The sequence below is a fragment of the Blennius ocellaris genome (genome assembly GCF_963422515.1).
Source record: "Blennius ocellaris genome assembly, chromosome: 2".
Taxonomy (NCBI): Eukaryota; Metazoa; Chordata; class Actinopteri; order Blenniiformes; family Blenniidae; genus Blennius; species Blennius ocellaris.
The window spans coordinates 31,239,749-31,257,965 of record NC_137651.1 but is presented as its reverse complement, the minus strand read 5'-3'; the positions used below and the strand labels follow the sequence as shown (position 1 = coordinate 31,257,965).

At 43.8% G+C, this 18,217-nt stretch overlaps 1 protein-coding gene across 1 annotated transcript in view; it reads left to right on the top strand.

The window, feature by feature from the left end:
* Positions 1-18,217, top strand: part of robo1 (roundabout, axon guidance receptor, homolog 1) — a 138,362-nt gene that overhangs the window by 68,269 nt on the left and 51,876 nt on the right. The window contains exon 3 of the mRNA XM_080507465.1: positions 15,899-16,056. Coding sequence (XP_080363591.1) covers positions 15,899-16,056 — 158 coding nt within the window. The remainder of the gene's footprint in view (positions 1-15,898; positions 16,057-18,217) is intronic.

Sequence of the window (18,217 nt, the reverse complement as noted above, 5' to 3'; positions counted from 1 at the left end):
TACTCTGGCTTCAAATGAGTTTGCTCTGTGCTGGCTTCTGCCAAAAAAGCTTTAGTTTGTGCAGTTGCCTCCATTTGTTTTACCCTTTAAGCGGTCTGAGGGAAAACATCACTCTCCCATCCATATTCAACAGTATACAACTAAAACCTGATATGAGAGTGGAACGTGAATCCAGGTTTAGAAGTGCTTTTACATTTGGAGTCACTTTTCTTGATCTTGCCAATACTTAGAGACTGTGCTTTCTTTTCACGAGTCAGTGTGGTAATATGAACCTTGGTCTGCAGTGCACATAAAGCCACGGTAGAGCGCTCGTCTGCAGGTTCGATCCTCATCTCCACCTGTCCACATGCCAAAGTGTCCTTGGGCCATTGGTGTGTGAATGTGTCTAGATAAGTGATGTCCATTTACCATTTACAATATCACTAAATGTGTTATGCAGATGTGTGGATAGAAAACAGGACCTATAGTAAAGACAGAGCATTACTGTGTGCAAGACAAAGGACCTCATGGAGATCATTCCTCGTAGCCTGCAGAGAAGTGCTGTATGGCCTTATCTGTCACCATGAGAGAAGATGCACTTCAGTAAGAGCTTCATTCCTTCACTATCAATGCTCAGGCTGATGTACAGTGAGGCCGCATGTTGGTGGTGTGCAGTCAAGGATTGATAGTGAAATAGCCAGTGACAGACAGAGAGTCACAGAGTGGTATTGTAAGCATAACACTGGCTGGGTTTTTCAGCCACATGATGACAGAGCCGACACTGGAACATCATCTGGCTCCGTTCCGGATGCCTCTGTTTACTAGTTAGAGTTTCCACTCACTTGACTTTGTTGTAGGCCCGTCTGGGAGAGAGGTGTCCACTTTGAATCCACTCGCTCACAGCACTACACTCTTGTTTTCCAGGCGCGGCTCCATTTTTGCTTTTTTTTTTACCTTTTAGCCAGCCACATGTAGATAAGAGAAACAAAATACACCAAAAATTCCACATTTATGAAAAACGATTACATTGAGCAGCAGTACTGTGACAGGATGGTGAGATAGTGAAGGATGCAGCTACAGCAGAAGGGAAAACATCACATTCAGTTTACCCTGAATAATTCATAGATGCTTTATGATCAAGGAACCCACTGGTGTTTATGATGTCATATTTCACAGCTAGTTTATGCTTAGGATGCATTAACATTCATATACTGAACATAAAAAAAAAGAAAGAGCTATGGGAAGAAGTTAGAATATTCTGATGGGGAATGTACTGACAGTCTGGTGTTTTTCCTCCCCAATTCAAATATGCGGCATTTTTCAGGTCATCTTCTGTGATTTGTCTCTACTCTTATTGTCACTGTCTGTGTTTTGATATCTCACCCCATGACAATTAACAGCACTATGACAATTTGACAGATTCCAACCGCAGTTGATGCACACCAAGTGCCCCATACAGACTTTTTGGTTTTGTGTGCATCTCGTGTGCAAACCCTGTCTGATGTGGAATTACTGGTCAACCAGACACTTGAACATCTTTAAAAGTTCTGGTTGACTCATCTTCAAGCCGTCTCTCATCACAAAGGCTGCACACCAAAACCGCAGAGTGATGCTAGTAATAAAAGAGGGCCTGGGGTATTGAGCTCGCATCCATCGCCACTTCAAAGAGCAGCAGAATCTATAGAAGCGCGTGCTATTGTCTGCTGTGCAGGTGTGCTGCCTCCCACAAGGTCTGGAGGTCTCACAGACCTCCACAGATCTCCACAGAGAGGCCTGCTCAGATGCTATCTCTCCCAAATACAGAAAACATGATGGGTAGGTAGACAATAGAAGGCATGTGGACTCTGGCACTGTAGGTAGTGCGTGTGTGCATGCGTGTGTGCGTGCGTGCGTGCGTGTTTACAATCAGTTCTGAAGTTTGCAGATCCAGTTGTTTGCATGAGAATGCAATGCTCTTTTTTCAGTCGGGGTAAAATATGTTTAGCAGAGTCTCCCAAAAGGACTTTGCATGGGTGTGCCAGTTTCATCCCACTTCCTAAAAAAGACACAAATCAGCTGAAATGAGTTTTTCATTTAGTTTGAGGTTGTGGCTGTGGTACTTCAGGATTTGCAATCTTTCACAACTTCAATGATGTACATGCATTTGTTTCTCTGAAAAGAGGTGCAAGTCGTCCCGTAATATCATTCTTCTTTCGAGTCACCAGGTTTTAAAGACTGAAAAAAATGCAGTTTTTACAGTGCTGACAGTTGATTTTTATTATTTGAGTATGCTTAGACTTTGACAAAAGTATGTCTGTGAATCTGTGTACTTCTGGGTCCAGTTGATTATTGCATTCATTGTATTTTTTTTCTTCATTTGCAGACTTTGTTACTTTTGTTTGTCAGGTTTCTCAAATCCTGCTTGTTCCTCACTGTAACATGCGAAAGAAACTGTAAACCTTTGTCTGGCAGTTGTTGTATAGTCTGATTTGACTTTGTTTGGACGACAACATGTTGCACACATGTCCAACAAAGACTTCTCTTCCAGTGTTCAGCAGAAAAGGCTTCAGGAACATTTTATTGATGTCACCCATATGGCCTGTGCTTCCAGGCAGGTCCCACCCACATGACACGAGGTGCTCTGAATTATTTTTTGCTCTTCCCCACAACAAACTCGGCACCCTCATCTGCTGCTCCACAGGGCAACAAGCCTCATCACATCCTGGCCCTGATTTGCTTTTTCCCCCTTTGTTGAGGACAATGTAGCATTTTAGCTCCAGCCCCCCTTATCAGGGGTTTGTTGGCATGTTTGAGCCTGGCAGAAACCAAACATGGATTGATTTGATGATTTGCTCAGAGGGGGAACTGGTGGCAGCAGCGTGATAGACTGTTTCCCCATGTGAGGCATGTTCAACGTGTTTTATCTCAGGAGAGGATGGGAGGACGCAAGAGGAGTTTATCTGCTCGCTGAGTCCTGACCTCTGAAGACAGAAGATAGGGAGGGAGAGGACGGTGGTGGTGGGGGGGCTCTTCCTCTGCTCATTTATCTTTCTCTCTCTCTCTCTCTCCCTCTCCCCCCTCCTCCGCCAGGGGACACTTCCAAAGATTTTCATGTGAGCTTTCACACTTGTTTTACATCACAGTTGGACTGTGACTGAGGTGAACTGGTAGAATCAACAGGTGCTAATGAGACGTACACAATAAGACTGAACTGTCTTTCTGTTGCTGCAAAAGTCCTCCACAAGGACTTAACACACTACATGTGATGGATGTTGTGTACATCACTTGCAATCAAGTATTGTTGTATTCAGCCTAATCCCACTATTGATCTTTAAACTGGCCTTCGCATGAGCTCTCATTTCACCTTCACTCAAACTTTTGAAACACATCCAAGCTGCTTAAGCAGAGAGATTCAAACATCTGCCAACGCCCTAATATGTCTTCACCTCTTTACTCTGGATTTCCTTATCCCTCAAATCACCCAACCACCTCTTACTCCTCCATTCCTTGAATTTCCTTTCCTCTTGCTCTCTAACCCGAAGCCATCTTCAGAGCCAGATGTGCGCCTCTTTCCCCTTCTAAAAAAAACCTCTATGGGATGCACACGGCTCTCGGTTGACCACATCTGCATTGAGAAAATACTTTCTTCCTTCAGTAACGACCGAGCGATTGTACTTTCCTGTGGTTGTTTCCATAGGCACCTGGAGAAAACGGAAATGCTCAAGGCCAGAAAAGGGAAAGGAAACTGCTCCCTGACACAGATTCCTGAAAAATAAACAAAATATACCCACAAGTTAACAGTGTAGGGTAATATGAAATGGGGAACATATAGTAGAAAGTCAAATCAAAACAAAGAGTCGTGATTAAAAGAAATTGAAACATGCCAATGGCTGTTCGTTATATTGCACATTTGATGGGTTTCATCGCGTCTGTTCTTGAAAGGATTTGAAAGGATTAAGTGCCTGAGGAAAGTCCTTCAATGTAATTAGATGTTCATATATTAATTTTTTAGATGTCGACGTTTTGAAGAGCCATCGCTAACTGCACTGTGGAAAGAGCCTGGGGAGGGAGTTAGTATTGAAAAGATATGAGACTTGTGTTTAATATTCAAATTCTATTTAAAGTCACCCAGAGAAGCTGCCAGTTGTCTGTCAATTTGGAGCAACTCATATTTTGAAAATGTTTTTTTATTCTATCATCATGACAGCTAATGGCTTTATCACCAGCAATTTAAAACTCCTTGCCAGGTTGCATAAACATCAGCTTACAGGACTAATGTAAACATAATGTTAACAGATGCGATTTTAATGGACAGCTCTATGAGTTGGCAGACAGGAATTTCTGGACTTGCAGTTCTGATAAAGAAGCATTTTCCTGTGGCATTGGAAAGATACGTGCTGTGCAAGTGCTGCCAAAGATGAGGCAATAGAGCAGCCAGACAGACAGACAGACAGGACAGGAAACCAAGTTAAAGCCAAAGCAGGACCACACAAAAATGCTAAAATTTCCTTGCAAAATATGTTTGGACAGAACCCACCTTGACAGTCGTCTCTATTCAGAAGGCTGCCAAGTTTAAATTCACAGAGTATGCACGAGGCGCAGGCTGCCTCAGTGGAGGAAGGATTTCTCCCCCACTTGTATAAATCTCGCAGATATTTTCGAGTCCTCTGTGAGTAAAGTTGGTTCAGTAGCTTTAAATTTCCGCTGCTGCCGGGCTTGACTTTGTACCCTTGGGAGAAGCTTCATAAATCAGCTTGCGAGGATGTTTCAGGCATGTTAACAGTAGCAAAGTATCCCATAAAACAAAGGAGCAAAACTATGACTAAACTTTTCTTTTTTGTCTGTGTCCCTTCTAATGAAAATTTAAAGATGGAAAATCTCGGACTGAACGTCAGTGAAACCTTACACGGTGTCAATTTCACAGGGATCAAAGTCACTTCTGGCACATCTACAGAAACGTTCTCCCCGGCATCAGCAGTCCTCCATATTGTATGTTGACACGTACAGTGAAAAGCTATAGCACCAAATTGTTTGGCAGCGACACTACAGGAGCACGCAGTCAAGTGTTTGAGATGAAATTTCAACTGAATATTTCGTCCTGGCGTAGGAGATCTGACGCCGTCCCTCGCTCGGTTCCTTTCGGTATCACTTCCCACTGTAACAGATCTCCTCTCAGATATGGATGTGGACGTCGTTTCATCTTTTCCGGGTCCATCTGGGAGAGTTTATGGTCCATATGGAAACTATTGAAATGAGGACGGCAACTGATCAGAGAAAGATGTGCCCCTCTGGAGCTCCAGCACATGTTGGGATACCAGTATTCCTATTTGCTTTGTCTCACAGTCTTTAACATTCCTGTGCCCTACATCTCTGGAGGAAACCCTAAAACCCCAACTCACCTCAAAACTTCTACTTAACCTCCACAACCTCGCTCTATCTTTGTCCCTCTGCCTCCGTCTTTCCCTTTCTCCCCATTCCCCCAGCGCCTGGTAAAGTGATTGGAGCGGGATCAGCATGGTGGAAATGAAAGTGGGCATGACGAAAGACTGAGGGATCCGCTGTAACATTGCATTGGTTGCAGTGTTTTTCCTTCCCTATTTTCCTTTCTGCTTGCCCTTTTTCCTCCACACAAACACTATCACATTACTCTCCTGCAGTCACCTCTGCAGCAGCCGCTGATGTAATGCCAGTTCACAGTCCAAACCAACACTGTTTCCTGAAACAATGACTCCCTCCTACTGTTTCCTAAATCTCCATCTAATTAGTCTTCCACTCGAAACTAAGTGAATTAAGCTACAATTTCCATTACTTGCATTGTCATTGAAAAAGAAACTCCAGGCATTTTTGCTTTAAATGACTTTGTTTGACATATACACTGATCCACACCTGTTCTCACAAAATATGTATTAATAAACAGTACAATCCAGCCATGAACATTAATTAGGCGAGCTGAAATAAACACACCTACCTGTACATCCATAAACAATCAGATAAACACAGTTCAGTGGCAACAGTACTTTGGTATTTGTCATACATGAACCAGCTGAATAAGGCCCCGTTTACACCACAATGTCTCATGTGACAACATCCAATCCATTTAAAAAAAGGAGTGTGTTTACAATGCAGCAGTGGACATACTGACAACGATGTAGTTATACGCCGGGCCACTGGAGGGCACTGTTGCTTGATTTTGTAATGACGTACAAAGAATAATACGCGAGAATCGTGAAGAAAATGGAGAGCACCCAACGTCCGCATGGATTGATGATGAATGGGATTCTATCAGGGGTGGGTCTCAACTATTAAACTACTGATATGGAGGATAAAACTAGAATCTGTACTGTAAGTAACACCACTACAGGTCCCCCATGTTTGTTTACAAGTGGATGAGCAGAAGGAAGGGGAGAGATGCACAATAACAGGCTCTGCGGTTGTCAGTCTCTGAAGGACAGAATAACTACCATGAAAGAGTCTTTCCACCTCGGGAGCCGGAATAAAAACAAACTTCTCGGATACAGTGGATCCGCACACTGGTGCCGTGTAAACTGACCTCTCAAAAGTGAAGAAAGTTTTGCCGATACACTCGTATTCGTTGTCGCGTCGGGCCTGATGTTTGGGATTTCCATTATCTCAGACGTGTCGCACAGCCAGACCCTGAGCCACTGTGAACATCTCATCTCATAGTCCACTTGAAGATCATATTCCCTTCACAATAGTCCTGTTTGCACAACACCACTACAGAATATAACCATGTCCGTCTCCGTCTATTTGTCGCTAATACAGATTTGTTTTTGGGTTGACACAGTGGGAGCACAGTGTTATCTACTTGTGAGATGTCTGGATAATAAAGAAGTGAAAAGATCCCCAGCAGATGTTTGTGTTCCACAATTCTCTGATGAGGTCATGCAGCGGGTCAAATGGCACTCTGCAGGAAAGCATGCTGTGTTTATGAATGTAGTTTCCCTGACGGCGTGAGCTGACAGGCTCCTGTTACAGTACCTCTTACTGCTCCGTATCAGCCTGTCCACGTTTTTCAAATAAGTCCAGAACGTTGCGTGCCTCGTCAAATTAAGAGCATTTGTGGTGGCTGTGCTGTCCTGGCTGGTGCTAACCTATTTATCCATGACTATATCTTATCTTTCCTCTTTCTGCACACTCACACACAGTCAACAGATGAACAAGCAAATAAACACATGTAAAAGCAGACAAGCACATGGTTCTGGATTCTGCAGTGAGAAAAACAAGTTGCCTCACATCCTCTTTTCTCAGCACTTATATTCAAAGGTCTTGTGGCCGGTCTGGGTCCCACACAGCTTCTTTGTCATCAGAGATGAGGTGGGGTCAGATCTTGGCGAAGCGGTGGAGGAGGTCCGGGGGGGGGGGGGGGGGGAGGGCTCCGGGGGCTCCGGGGGCCAGGAATGTTAATTGGCAAGATTGTTTTAATAAGGTCCTCATCTTTGCAGACGCTGGGAGAGAGTTAGCCAGTGAGGCCACACAGGCGGGAGGAGGGCAGCTCACACTGAGATGTTGTCAAAAAAATATGACTGACAGAATGTGAACTGAGCTGTGTAACATGCACAGTGGGACTCAGACACAAATGGATAAAGATAGTTGGTGCTTCTTGGCATGTTTGCGTCGGTTTTTCTGGAGGTAAAGGGATTTACTGTAATGAGCATTCTGTGGTGACAAATGTGCAATCTGCATATCCTCTCCACTCTGTGTTGTGTTAAATCCTATTACACTGTGAAGGCTCAGACAGACGAGCAAAGGCTCGACTGAACGCAGCCCGAGAAGAACAAACAGCAGCGATTCAAGATGGGAAAACATTAAAACACAACGAGTTCAGGGAAGGCTGCTTACCTGACTGTGACAAAATTTAAAGAAATGAAAATAAATTAAAGTTCTCACTTGTACCAGGACAGGTCCAGTCTCAGTATTTGATGCATCTCTCTCTCTCTCTCTCTCTCTCTCTCTCTCTCTCACTCACTCACTCACTCACTCACTCACTCACTCACTCACTCACTCACTCACTCACAGAGAGAGAGAGCAGAGGAACAATTCCATTTGAAAAACCCAGCAATGTCATTCACATTTTCTAACCTTGCTCGTCTGGAAAACCCACAAAACCTACGATTAGCAGGTTCTGAACTATTGGAGCTGTCATTCAGCTTGTTGAATGGACTGTCCTCTGGCTCCAAGTGGAAGTTTCTTCCAAAATGTTTGTGGTAGCGTCCATGACGCAGTAGCTGTAATGCATTTCTTCCAGCAATGTGTGAGCACATCCAGACTGCTTCAACACTAAGATGTGCTCCGTGGGTAATAGGTTATTTACTACTTACACGCCAAACTGTTTCACAGTTGACTAATCTTTACACCACTGTGGTTTGACCTGGTGCTCCAATAACATTGCATTCTGTATTTGTTGTACTTTACAATGAGTTCACAAAGAGCCGAGACACGTCTAAGCAAGCTGGTGTGTGAGTGTGTGTGTGTGTGTGTGTGTGTGTGTGTGTTGTGCTTGAGAGGTTGGAGAGTCAATGAATGAGCGAGTAGACTGTACAGGTGTACCTGTTTGTGTGCACTATAGTGTTACATTGACTCTTTTGTTTCTGCATGCAGAGAGCTAAAGCCTCGGGGCGATGCAGTGAGCGGTGAGCTCAGCTTCTGTGCTTCTCAGTTCCTCCTCTTCCTTGGGGAACAGACAGGAGAGCTCCACCTACTGTATAGACAAGTTGAAACACTCAAAAAATTACCTTGATCCGTGCAGCTTACGTCTTTAAAGCAAAAGCTCAAGGCCAAACTCGCTTGCTAAATTTGGAGCTGTCATAAACGTGCTTGTACATAAAGTTTAGTGTCGACTGCAGCAGTGTTGCTATGGCCGTGTCATTAAGTCTTTTGTTGCTGGGGTGGTGTAAATGAAGGCAATTCTTGACTTGTAAAGCTTGTTTATTTACCTGCATCTCCCACCTTTATCTCTGTCATTATTGTTTTACTGCTCTGTGAAGCCCCTAAAGGTTGACTTAGGAATGGAAACAGATTAAACTCTATCAGCCCCAGGTTTATGCTGTGTAAAGATCGTTGAAGACTTTTCATTATTTAACTTGGCTGGCCTCTTATGCTTTACCTGACTGAGGTTTTTTTGTTTTTGTTTTTTTTCAGTACCTCACAAATCCACAAATGGCACATTGATGTTTTTCAATCATTAAACTATAATGTGATAATCTCACACAGATGTTTATTACATCGTTTGCATTGTGGTGGCTGCAGTTTCTACCAAGGTGTTATGGGGTTTGTAGTTTTACTTCTTTGGAACATTTTTTTGATGTAGGGCACGATAGAGGTGTGTATTTTCTCCGACATTCCTACCTCTGCAGCTCCAATGCTCGACACAGTATTTTAGTCCAACTCCTGCTCACACGGCACTCCAATCAAATGGACACTGTTTATTGAACTATGAGGTGCCAAGCCAGTCTCTCACTCAGTCAGTCACATAAACCTGCCTCCCCACTGCCCTCTGTGGCCCTCGCCGTGCTCGCCAAACGCCATCGCTCTCTCTCTCGCTCTCGCTCTCTCTCTCTCTTAGCCTGACGAGAAGAATTATGACCATTTAAACAAACATAGGCACTCAATGGCCTCTCTGTCTGTGCGGCTTTGGGGCAGAATGTCCTTTGTGTGTGAGTGTGTGTGTGTGTGTGTGTGTGTATTTTATGTACACGCAAAATTGGTGTTGGATACGGATGCACATAAGGTCATGTGTTTAAGAGAGTAGCGGAGAGGATCAAGAGCTGGGATTGAATGCTTCGCACTTGGCAGCTGCTGGAGGCCAAAGAAAGTGCAGACATGCTTTGGTCGGTGCCACCAAAAGGTCCAGAACACCGTCCAGCCCTGGCTGTAAGCGCCAGGTATCAGCTGCAATCAGCTGGCAGTGCAGTGCGGATGTCTTTACACTGAACCACTGCTTCATGTATACACACTCCTTCTTCTCTGGAGTTTGTTTACCTTTACAGCTTTATATTACATTTCAGTGGATCTCAGACTCCTCCTTCAGGATTGTATTTTTAACAGAACGGGTGGTGAAGTAATTTATTGTTCTGTGTATGTTTATAGATGTTAAGCAGGCATCCCATCTCTCCTCAAGGCCATGGCATCATGTTTGAGTCTGCAGAATGACCTCTTGACATTTGGGCTGCGCAGGTGCAAACCCTAGAGGCTGGTGGGGTAATAGTCTGTCTGCTCTCACTGACATATTTACGGGTGTCCACGAGGTATCTTGTGGTCAGCCGGGCACTTAGGCTGTCAGGCGATTTTAACCGATGTGACTCTGCAGATGTGACCTCATATTGAATGTCATGGTTGTCAAGAGAACTTCCATTGTTTTGAAGGTGATTTATAACAACAAAAAAAATCTGCCTAAATGTGAAATCTATAAATTAGTTCCTTAAAAGATGAAAACATTGAGAAGTTTGAAATGTGAGATGGCTTTATTATAATGTCAGCGGTTATTTACAACTTCCCCGCTTGTCAGTTGTGCCGCTGTATGCGTGTGCATGGGAGTGAAGTTTATGTCTGTAATAATCTCAGCCAGACGGCATTATGGGCATGCTGAGGGCAGTGTGCATGCTGCCGGGAAGGATAGAGTGTCTGCAGGGGCAATGAGAGGCCATGCGCTCAGTGCAGAGGAGAACAAGTCGGACTCAGAGAGAGAGAGATGTGTCCAGGATCAGCTCTGCGGTGGAGGGGTCAGAGGTGAAGCAAAGGAATAAGATGGAGGAGGGAGAGAGGAGTTCTCCAGCGTACAGCAGGAGTCCTTTTATAGCATCACGCCCACCAGCAAAGCTACAGAGTTGTACAGTGCAAACACACACAAACACACTGCATTCATGCCTCTGGCCAATGATCCATCTGCAGGAGCCTTTGCAGTGAAGTGCCACAGGTTAACACGCCATCGCTACAAGCCCATCTTTGATGTGAGCTGCTCAGTGTGTGTGACTGGAGCCAGAGGTGAGATGAGCGGGTCTAATGCTGAGAGGGGGAGAGAGAAATTTAGAGACAAAGTGGGAGTTTGCACTGAGAGAGAGAAGGAGAGGTGTTTGTCTCACAGGACAGAGCTGGAGGCGAGGTGGAGATCGGTGGAGAAGCACACAACGGAGCTGCACTGTGAAACAAACCGGGTTCTGGCCCAGGGCGTAAACAGCTCTCGTGGAGGGGGAGAGGAATTACGTTGTCCAGTAAAGCACAAATGTTCTGCAGGGCAGCTCATCCACTGTAAGCTGTTTTTAATTTCAATCTGTTATTTGACCAAAACAGAGCAGATATTCTATTGTGCCAGTTACTGTTTACTTTGCATGAAATGTAATGCACATTGTCTTGTGTTTCTTTCTGGTTTGGCGTTTTTAATCCCCATAAAAGACTAAATGGAAATTAATAGAACATAATTACAGAGTATGTTAAATACCAATACAATAAGACAAATCCAGCAGCTGAGTGTTTAGGCTGTCAGATATACCTAAGAATCTCTTGGTGCTATTAGAGATGTGTTATCATTCGGTATCATTTGGTAACTTGATGATGATTTTCAGCCCGATTAGCATGACGTTCAACTGCCTTCAGGACACAAGAGGAGAAAGAAAAGAGAAGCAGCAGATTGCCTTCTAGTCCTATTGCAGATATTCTTTTTTTGTTTAGTCCTCTTTTCTGCTCTCTGTCATTCATTCTGCTTTCTTCGTGCGGCTGGCCATGTCCAGTCTGTTTGGAGGAAAAACTCAAAGACTCATGCCGTGCTCAGTGTCTCTGCAGGATTGACTCCTGGTGCCTTCTGATAAACCTTTAAATCCCTGGTGGGTCTGTTTTTGTATCCTTCCAAAGGTTTGCAGGGAGCTTGTTTTACTTGGTTTAATTTCCTCATAACAAAGCTCATCTGATCTTCCCACCCAGACTTGTGTGTGGCATTAAGTCTTCATTTTCATTAATGTTGGAGGGCCAGCACGGGAATCTCATTTTAATTTGACATTTAAACATCTGTTTTCAATTTCCTGAGGAAAAGAGTGTGTGTGTGTGTGTGTGTGTGTGTGTGTGTGTGTGTGTGTGTGTGTGTGTGTGTGTGTGTGTGTGTGTGTGTGTGTGTGTGTGTGTGTGTGTGTGTGTGTGTGTGTGTGTGTGTGTGTGTGTGTGTGTGTGTGTGTGTGTGTGTGTGTGTGTGTGTGTGTGTGTGTGTGTGTGGACAGGGGAGCGCTTGTGCGGGTGATGAACCTGAGAGTTTTCAGAGTAGAGTGCAGCCATCGCCAACGACCTCTCATGCAGAGCTTGAACGTAAGAAACGATGGCGGCTAATTGTGTTAGTGTCAGCACAGCTTCACTTTGCTACTGTGAACCAGAGGGCCAATTTATTACAGAGTACAGTGAAGTGTGGTTAGAGGGGACCTGGCAGGACCCAGCAGATGTTTGCCACTGCAAACTGAACTGCTTGTATAGACAGGAGAGATGAGCTTGGTGTAGATACAGTCAGCTGTGTGAGCTCAATGAGATTGGAAGTGTTTTATTCTGAACATAGGAAAAACGTGATGCAGAATTGTTTACCTTGACAAAGCGTATTGAAAGCTGTCCAAGTCCGGATATGGACTCAGGTCCATCCTATCATCAGCATATTTGAGCAAATCCAGGAAGGACAGAGGCGTCTTCATGCTGGGACCTGTGACTTTGGCCCATTTCCACATATTAAGATACAAACTGAAAATCTCTGTGTGTACACACACACACACACACACACACACACACACACACACACAGTGTCTGGCCTCCCTGTTAATAGCCCAGGAAATATTATCTGCTAGGGGACAGCTGCAGGCTCACTGGAGAGACAGAATGGTAGAGTAGGCTCATTATCCCAAACACAGATACAGACCACACCACACACACACACCACACTTTCAAGACAGCACTCGGCGTGAGAGCCTCTCTATCACGTTTTTTTTAATCACCTGATTCTGGGTCCCAGAGCAGGAACAGTGAGGCTGAATGAGGTCTTCTTCAGTAGGTTTACAGGAAGAAGCAAGGCCAGATGCTTTCTTTAGGTCTAACAGGGCTTCTGGCAACAGAGTTGAGGTTTTGTACCTCATCTCGATCGGGTCCGACTGTCTGTCTGTCTGTCTGACTGTCTGGTGTTTCTGTCTCCTTGTTTGCTCTGCATCCATCCCAGAGGATTTTGTTTTCCACTACGCAGATGTTCAGAGCTGTCTGCTGTGCTGCTCTCAGCTGTGTTTATAACAAAGAGGTGTTGGTTTGGAGGAGGAGAGAGGGCAGCGAGGTGGGGGGGGGGTGAGTGCTGTTGAGGAGGGCTGGAGGTCACCGTGCTGTTGGTATAAACACCGAATGATGCCAGCTCTCCCTCGGGCCTCCAACAAGTCAATACAGCATTTCTTTTTTCCCCCCCTCTGTTTCTTCCCCCACACATCCTTTTTTATTTCCAGGGGGACGCATGCATGTGGATATTAGCTAAAAGAGTTACACTTAAGCCAGCAGGGGAGGTACAAACCCACTGAGAGGAGACGATTTGCAATTATTGTCGCACTTAAAGTCGCTGAGCTCTTTCGGTCAAACATAGGGTTCAGACTCCTTGATGGTCAACAAGTAAAAACAAAAGTTTGTATACACTTGATCAGCACTGTGTGGCCTCGAACTGACATAGGTAGTTTACATGAAGCTTTTGTATGACTATGAAAAAAATTGCAATTTTGAGTTAAGCGAGACCGTGATGATCAAGAATGACCGGACCTCAGTGAGGATGGGCAGGTTGGCTCAGCCGATGTAAATGGACGTGTTGCTTCAGATAGAGCTGGTGCTCTAATGGATCGGATGTTTGATGTTTACCTTTGCATTCCAGGATGACTACATCTACTTTAAACTGTAGAAAATGAACTCATCAGGCAGTTGCACTGCTGAACTTGCGATGGATCAGACTACCTGGAGGGAATTTAAGGAGCCACACACAGATTTGCTTCTGAACAATGTGATTGTGACTGTGGATGTCAAGGAAGAGTTGACACCGAATTGGCAAATGTCTCATCAGCATAACTCCAACACTGTTTTCCTGTATGGAGATTTCAAAAAGCATGAGAAAGCAGAGAAACTGAGCTTGAGGAGCTTATACTACTCATTATCATGAGCCTCGGGACCTCGTAGTGTGGTTAACCAGCATGTCACATAAAGTGAAAGCTGAAGTTAACTTGGACAAAGAGGCAGACTCTCAGTGCACAATTTGTTTATACATTTCTATACCTAGAATATTAAAATAATCCCAAGTGGCCTGAATCGAAGTACAGTCAAAAGAGGGTTAGACTACATCTATAGCAAGTGTCCTTAATATGACTTAATGTCAGAAAAAGCAGTTTCTGGACTTGACAATGAGTCATTAAGTGCTTAAAAGGGTCAGCCAAGAATGCGTAGGCTGTCAGTAGGTGAGGGCTCCTTCTGACCTTGATCTGTGGCTGAGATGACTTTTAGAACAGACAACAGAAGGCAAAATCTGTATTTTATGCACAAAGCACAAGTAAAGAGTCATTTAACCTTTTTCCACCACAGTGGGCATGAACACACTGTGCTGAGCATGCAGGCTTTGTGTGTGGCCTAACTTCCAAAATACAAGCGCTGTTTTTATATGGTTTATATGCAATGGAGCCGGGAAAATGATTGTCTGCAGAAAGGATCTTGTTGCTTTTTCATTACTCTCTCCTCTCAATAAATCTGCAGTTTATCTTTAGCACCTCAGATATGGAGTTCGGCGATGCTGTTTCTCTTCCCCTCAGAAAACCGATATGCATTGATCTGTGTTGTTGTAGCTACCAGTTAGTACTGACAGAAATGTGATATTCTGTTAAAGATTTGACGTTTGATGGGATTTCTAACTTTGCATTTAGCTGCACATAAAAATCTCTGTTGCTCAACTCGTCTTTCTGAATTTGTATCAACAAATTAAATCTGGGAATGTAAAGCTGTATTGAAATCATGAACATTGCATGGCTGTATCATCTCTTTTAAATCACTTCTAGCATTGAAAAAAACCCATGCAAATATGAAGCATATTCTACTAAAGTCCTTTCCAAGACAGTCGTAGTCGATTGGATCTTGGTGAGATAAGTCCAGATAGAACGGGTGTATGAGGCGGAGGTGGGTGTAAATACAGTGTCAAGGAGAGATGAAGAAGTGATGAAGGAGATGTGATGATCAGCCAACAGTGTGTGTGTGTGTGTGTGTGTGTGCGCGCGCGTGCGTGCGGTGATATATTCCTGTTGTGTGGACAGAAATATGTTTACACTTTAACATTATGAGGATTTGGCATCCTTGTGGGAACACAAAACATGTCCTCATTACGAAAAAGGAATCAAACATTTTGAGGTAGAGGCTGATCTGTGGGTCAGTCTCAGGTTCGGGTTAGTTAATGGTTATGGTCGCGGAGTAGTTATGGTTTTGATTATTCAAAATTGCAGGAAATGAATGTAGTCCAATGCATTGTCGACAAAAAAAACCCCTCAATACAAAACACGTAGGCGTACGTGTCTGTGCGTGCGTCTTGCAGGTGCTACGCATTCAGTCAACAAAAATCAAGGTCACTCCTATTAAAGACACTGATGGACACATGTGTGTGTTCATTGTACTCTGTTGTGAAGCTTATTGACAGTGCAAATAAGTGAAGAAATGAGAGCAGGCTGTCAAAAACAGCCAGTTCTAAATGTAATAAAATCACCATCCTTCATATCGGCTTCTTGGTTCATCAATGCTTTCTCCACTAATTCAGTCTTGATATTTATTATGCCTGCTGTTATATATTGATTGTTTTTAACAGGGAAATTCTCACACGTTGTGTGTATTTGTTTGCTGGAATGGCATACTACACACCAGAAGGCTATATGCTCAATTTGCTCTTCTTCTGCCTGTTTTCTTGCAGTTCTTCGAGACGACTTCAGACAAAACCCTGCAGATGTGATTGTGGCAGCAGGAGAGCCAGCGGTTCTAGAGTGTCAGCCTCCTCGCGGACATCCTGAGCCCACCATATCCTGGAAAAAAGACGGCGTAAATATCGATGACCGAGACGAGAGGATTACTGTAAGTCTCTTCTTTCTGGTCTTTAAAGCTGTTTTTTGCTGGCGAGCAATCTTCTAAGCCCTGCTTTGTACACTTTTCTTTCGACGTATGAGAAAGAATGACCCAGTGGTGCAAGACATCACCTCATTTTTGTCACTTCAGGTTAATTATTCACAAGTGCTTTTCAAACTAGAAAACGCACCCTCGCTGTGACTAAAGCACTCAGTACCGGAGGTGTACTGTACAATTAGTCCTGCGTCATTAGTCAGCAGCAGTACATCGATCGGAGATGGGCTGCTGATGAAACCAACCAGGAGAAGTGTAGATCGGGGGTTGAAAATGAGCTGACTGAAATCAAATAGTAGAAAGTGATGCTCAGCAGCGATGCTGGAGAATCTCGGCATCTATTTATTTGTGAAACCACTAATTATTCCGTTTTAATTAAAAGAGCAGCAGAGCCAGCACTATGGCACCAATCGCTTCTAAGAGTTTGCTTAATGCAGATCAGTCGTGAATAATCCCGGCTTAAATGGGTTTTTGTTAAACACAACTTTGTGCCTGTTGTAGTTTTCCCTCAACAGCAAGAGTGGTTTGATTCTGCTGATGGGATGTGTGCTTTAAGGCGGTCAATGCTCTGACTCAGCTCTCGGGTAAGATGTGTTGAGTAGGAAGCATTTAGGAGCCGGTCTGGATCATATTTTAAAAAATCTTACGAGTGGGGATTTAGGTCTGCATGTTTCGGAATCGCTAAATAGTTTGGCCCCCCAAGTGCTGACAGTGTAGCGACCTTCGCGGTACAGTCATGGAAAATCCAATCTTGCCCAGATAATAAATATAAAGCACTAATAAAGTTATTCCATTCTGTGTGGCTGAAGCACGGTAATGAAAACCAGCCCACGACCGTTGTGTACAATACTTTTTCATTGGTGTGCGAGTCGAAACAGTGATTTATCACTGTTGGCTGTGTTTAATAGGGTTGTACAAGAGGACAGTTGTGTATGCAGACCAGCTGACTTTGGACATATTTAGTCCTGTTGCAATTCAAACCTCTAAACACTGCAAGTATTCTTCTTTCAGTTTTTTTTTTGTGAGCAACAGCCAGTACAATAAGAGCCCGTGTGTGACCGTTGAGCACCAGAATTGAGAGAAACAAGCACATAATCAATTTTAAAGAGAGATAAATCACATCTGTCCCTGAGTTTGGCCAATGAGCAGCGATAACGATGGTATTTTTGCCACGTAGTGGTAGTATTTACTCATATTATTTTTTCAAATTCACACATTTCCATTTTTCATTAAACACATTAGCTCAGCTATGATTGCAGATATGCACTGGCAATGTTTTTTTTTTTGTTTTTTTTTTTAATCAAACTGTTGCAAATACTGACAAGAGATTATGCCGGTTAGTTAATTTTCTTCAAGATAAAAGAAAAATATAGTTATCTATTTCATTATTAATATTTCAATTTTGTTAAACATTTAATGACAAACGACCTCCTGCTGTTAACTGCAATGTTAAAAGCAGAGTGCTTTGAGCACAAAACACCCTAGTTTCATCTTAGTATTACACACACACACACACACACACACACACACACACACACACACACACACACACACACACACACGAGGACTTTGCTGGTCATTGCTGTAGAAGTGATTTTCTGCACAGTTATGGGAAATCCTTTGAACAAACTTTGAGGATCCTGACTCACAGTTGTGTCCTTGTAGCCTGGAGCATTGCTGGAATTGAGGATTCGGGGTCAGGACCAGCTGGTGGTGATCACTGTAAACTTCCTGTCGAGCACATAACCTCACAGACTAAGTGTTCCCAAATGGCCACTTTAAAAGTAGTGCTAGACGTCATGTACAGCCATCTAAATATCTGTAATCAACCGTGGTGACAGACGGGAGTCTGGACGGTGTCCTACGAACTCCCATGTTACCAGATGAACTTGTGTTAGAAGCAGGACAGTCACAGGGCGCAAGTATGTTTATAGTGTAGTAATGATGCTCAAAGCGAATATAGAAGTGGAAAGATGGAAGCTGTGTTTGAAATCTGTTTAATGTGATGAACAGCTGAGCTCGTGATAGAGCGCCCCCCCCCCCCCCGGCCTGCATTATGTTTGGCTGAGTTCACTCTTCCCACCCTGCAACATGCTGGTGAAACGTGCAGTCTCCT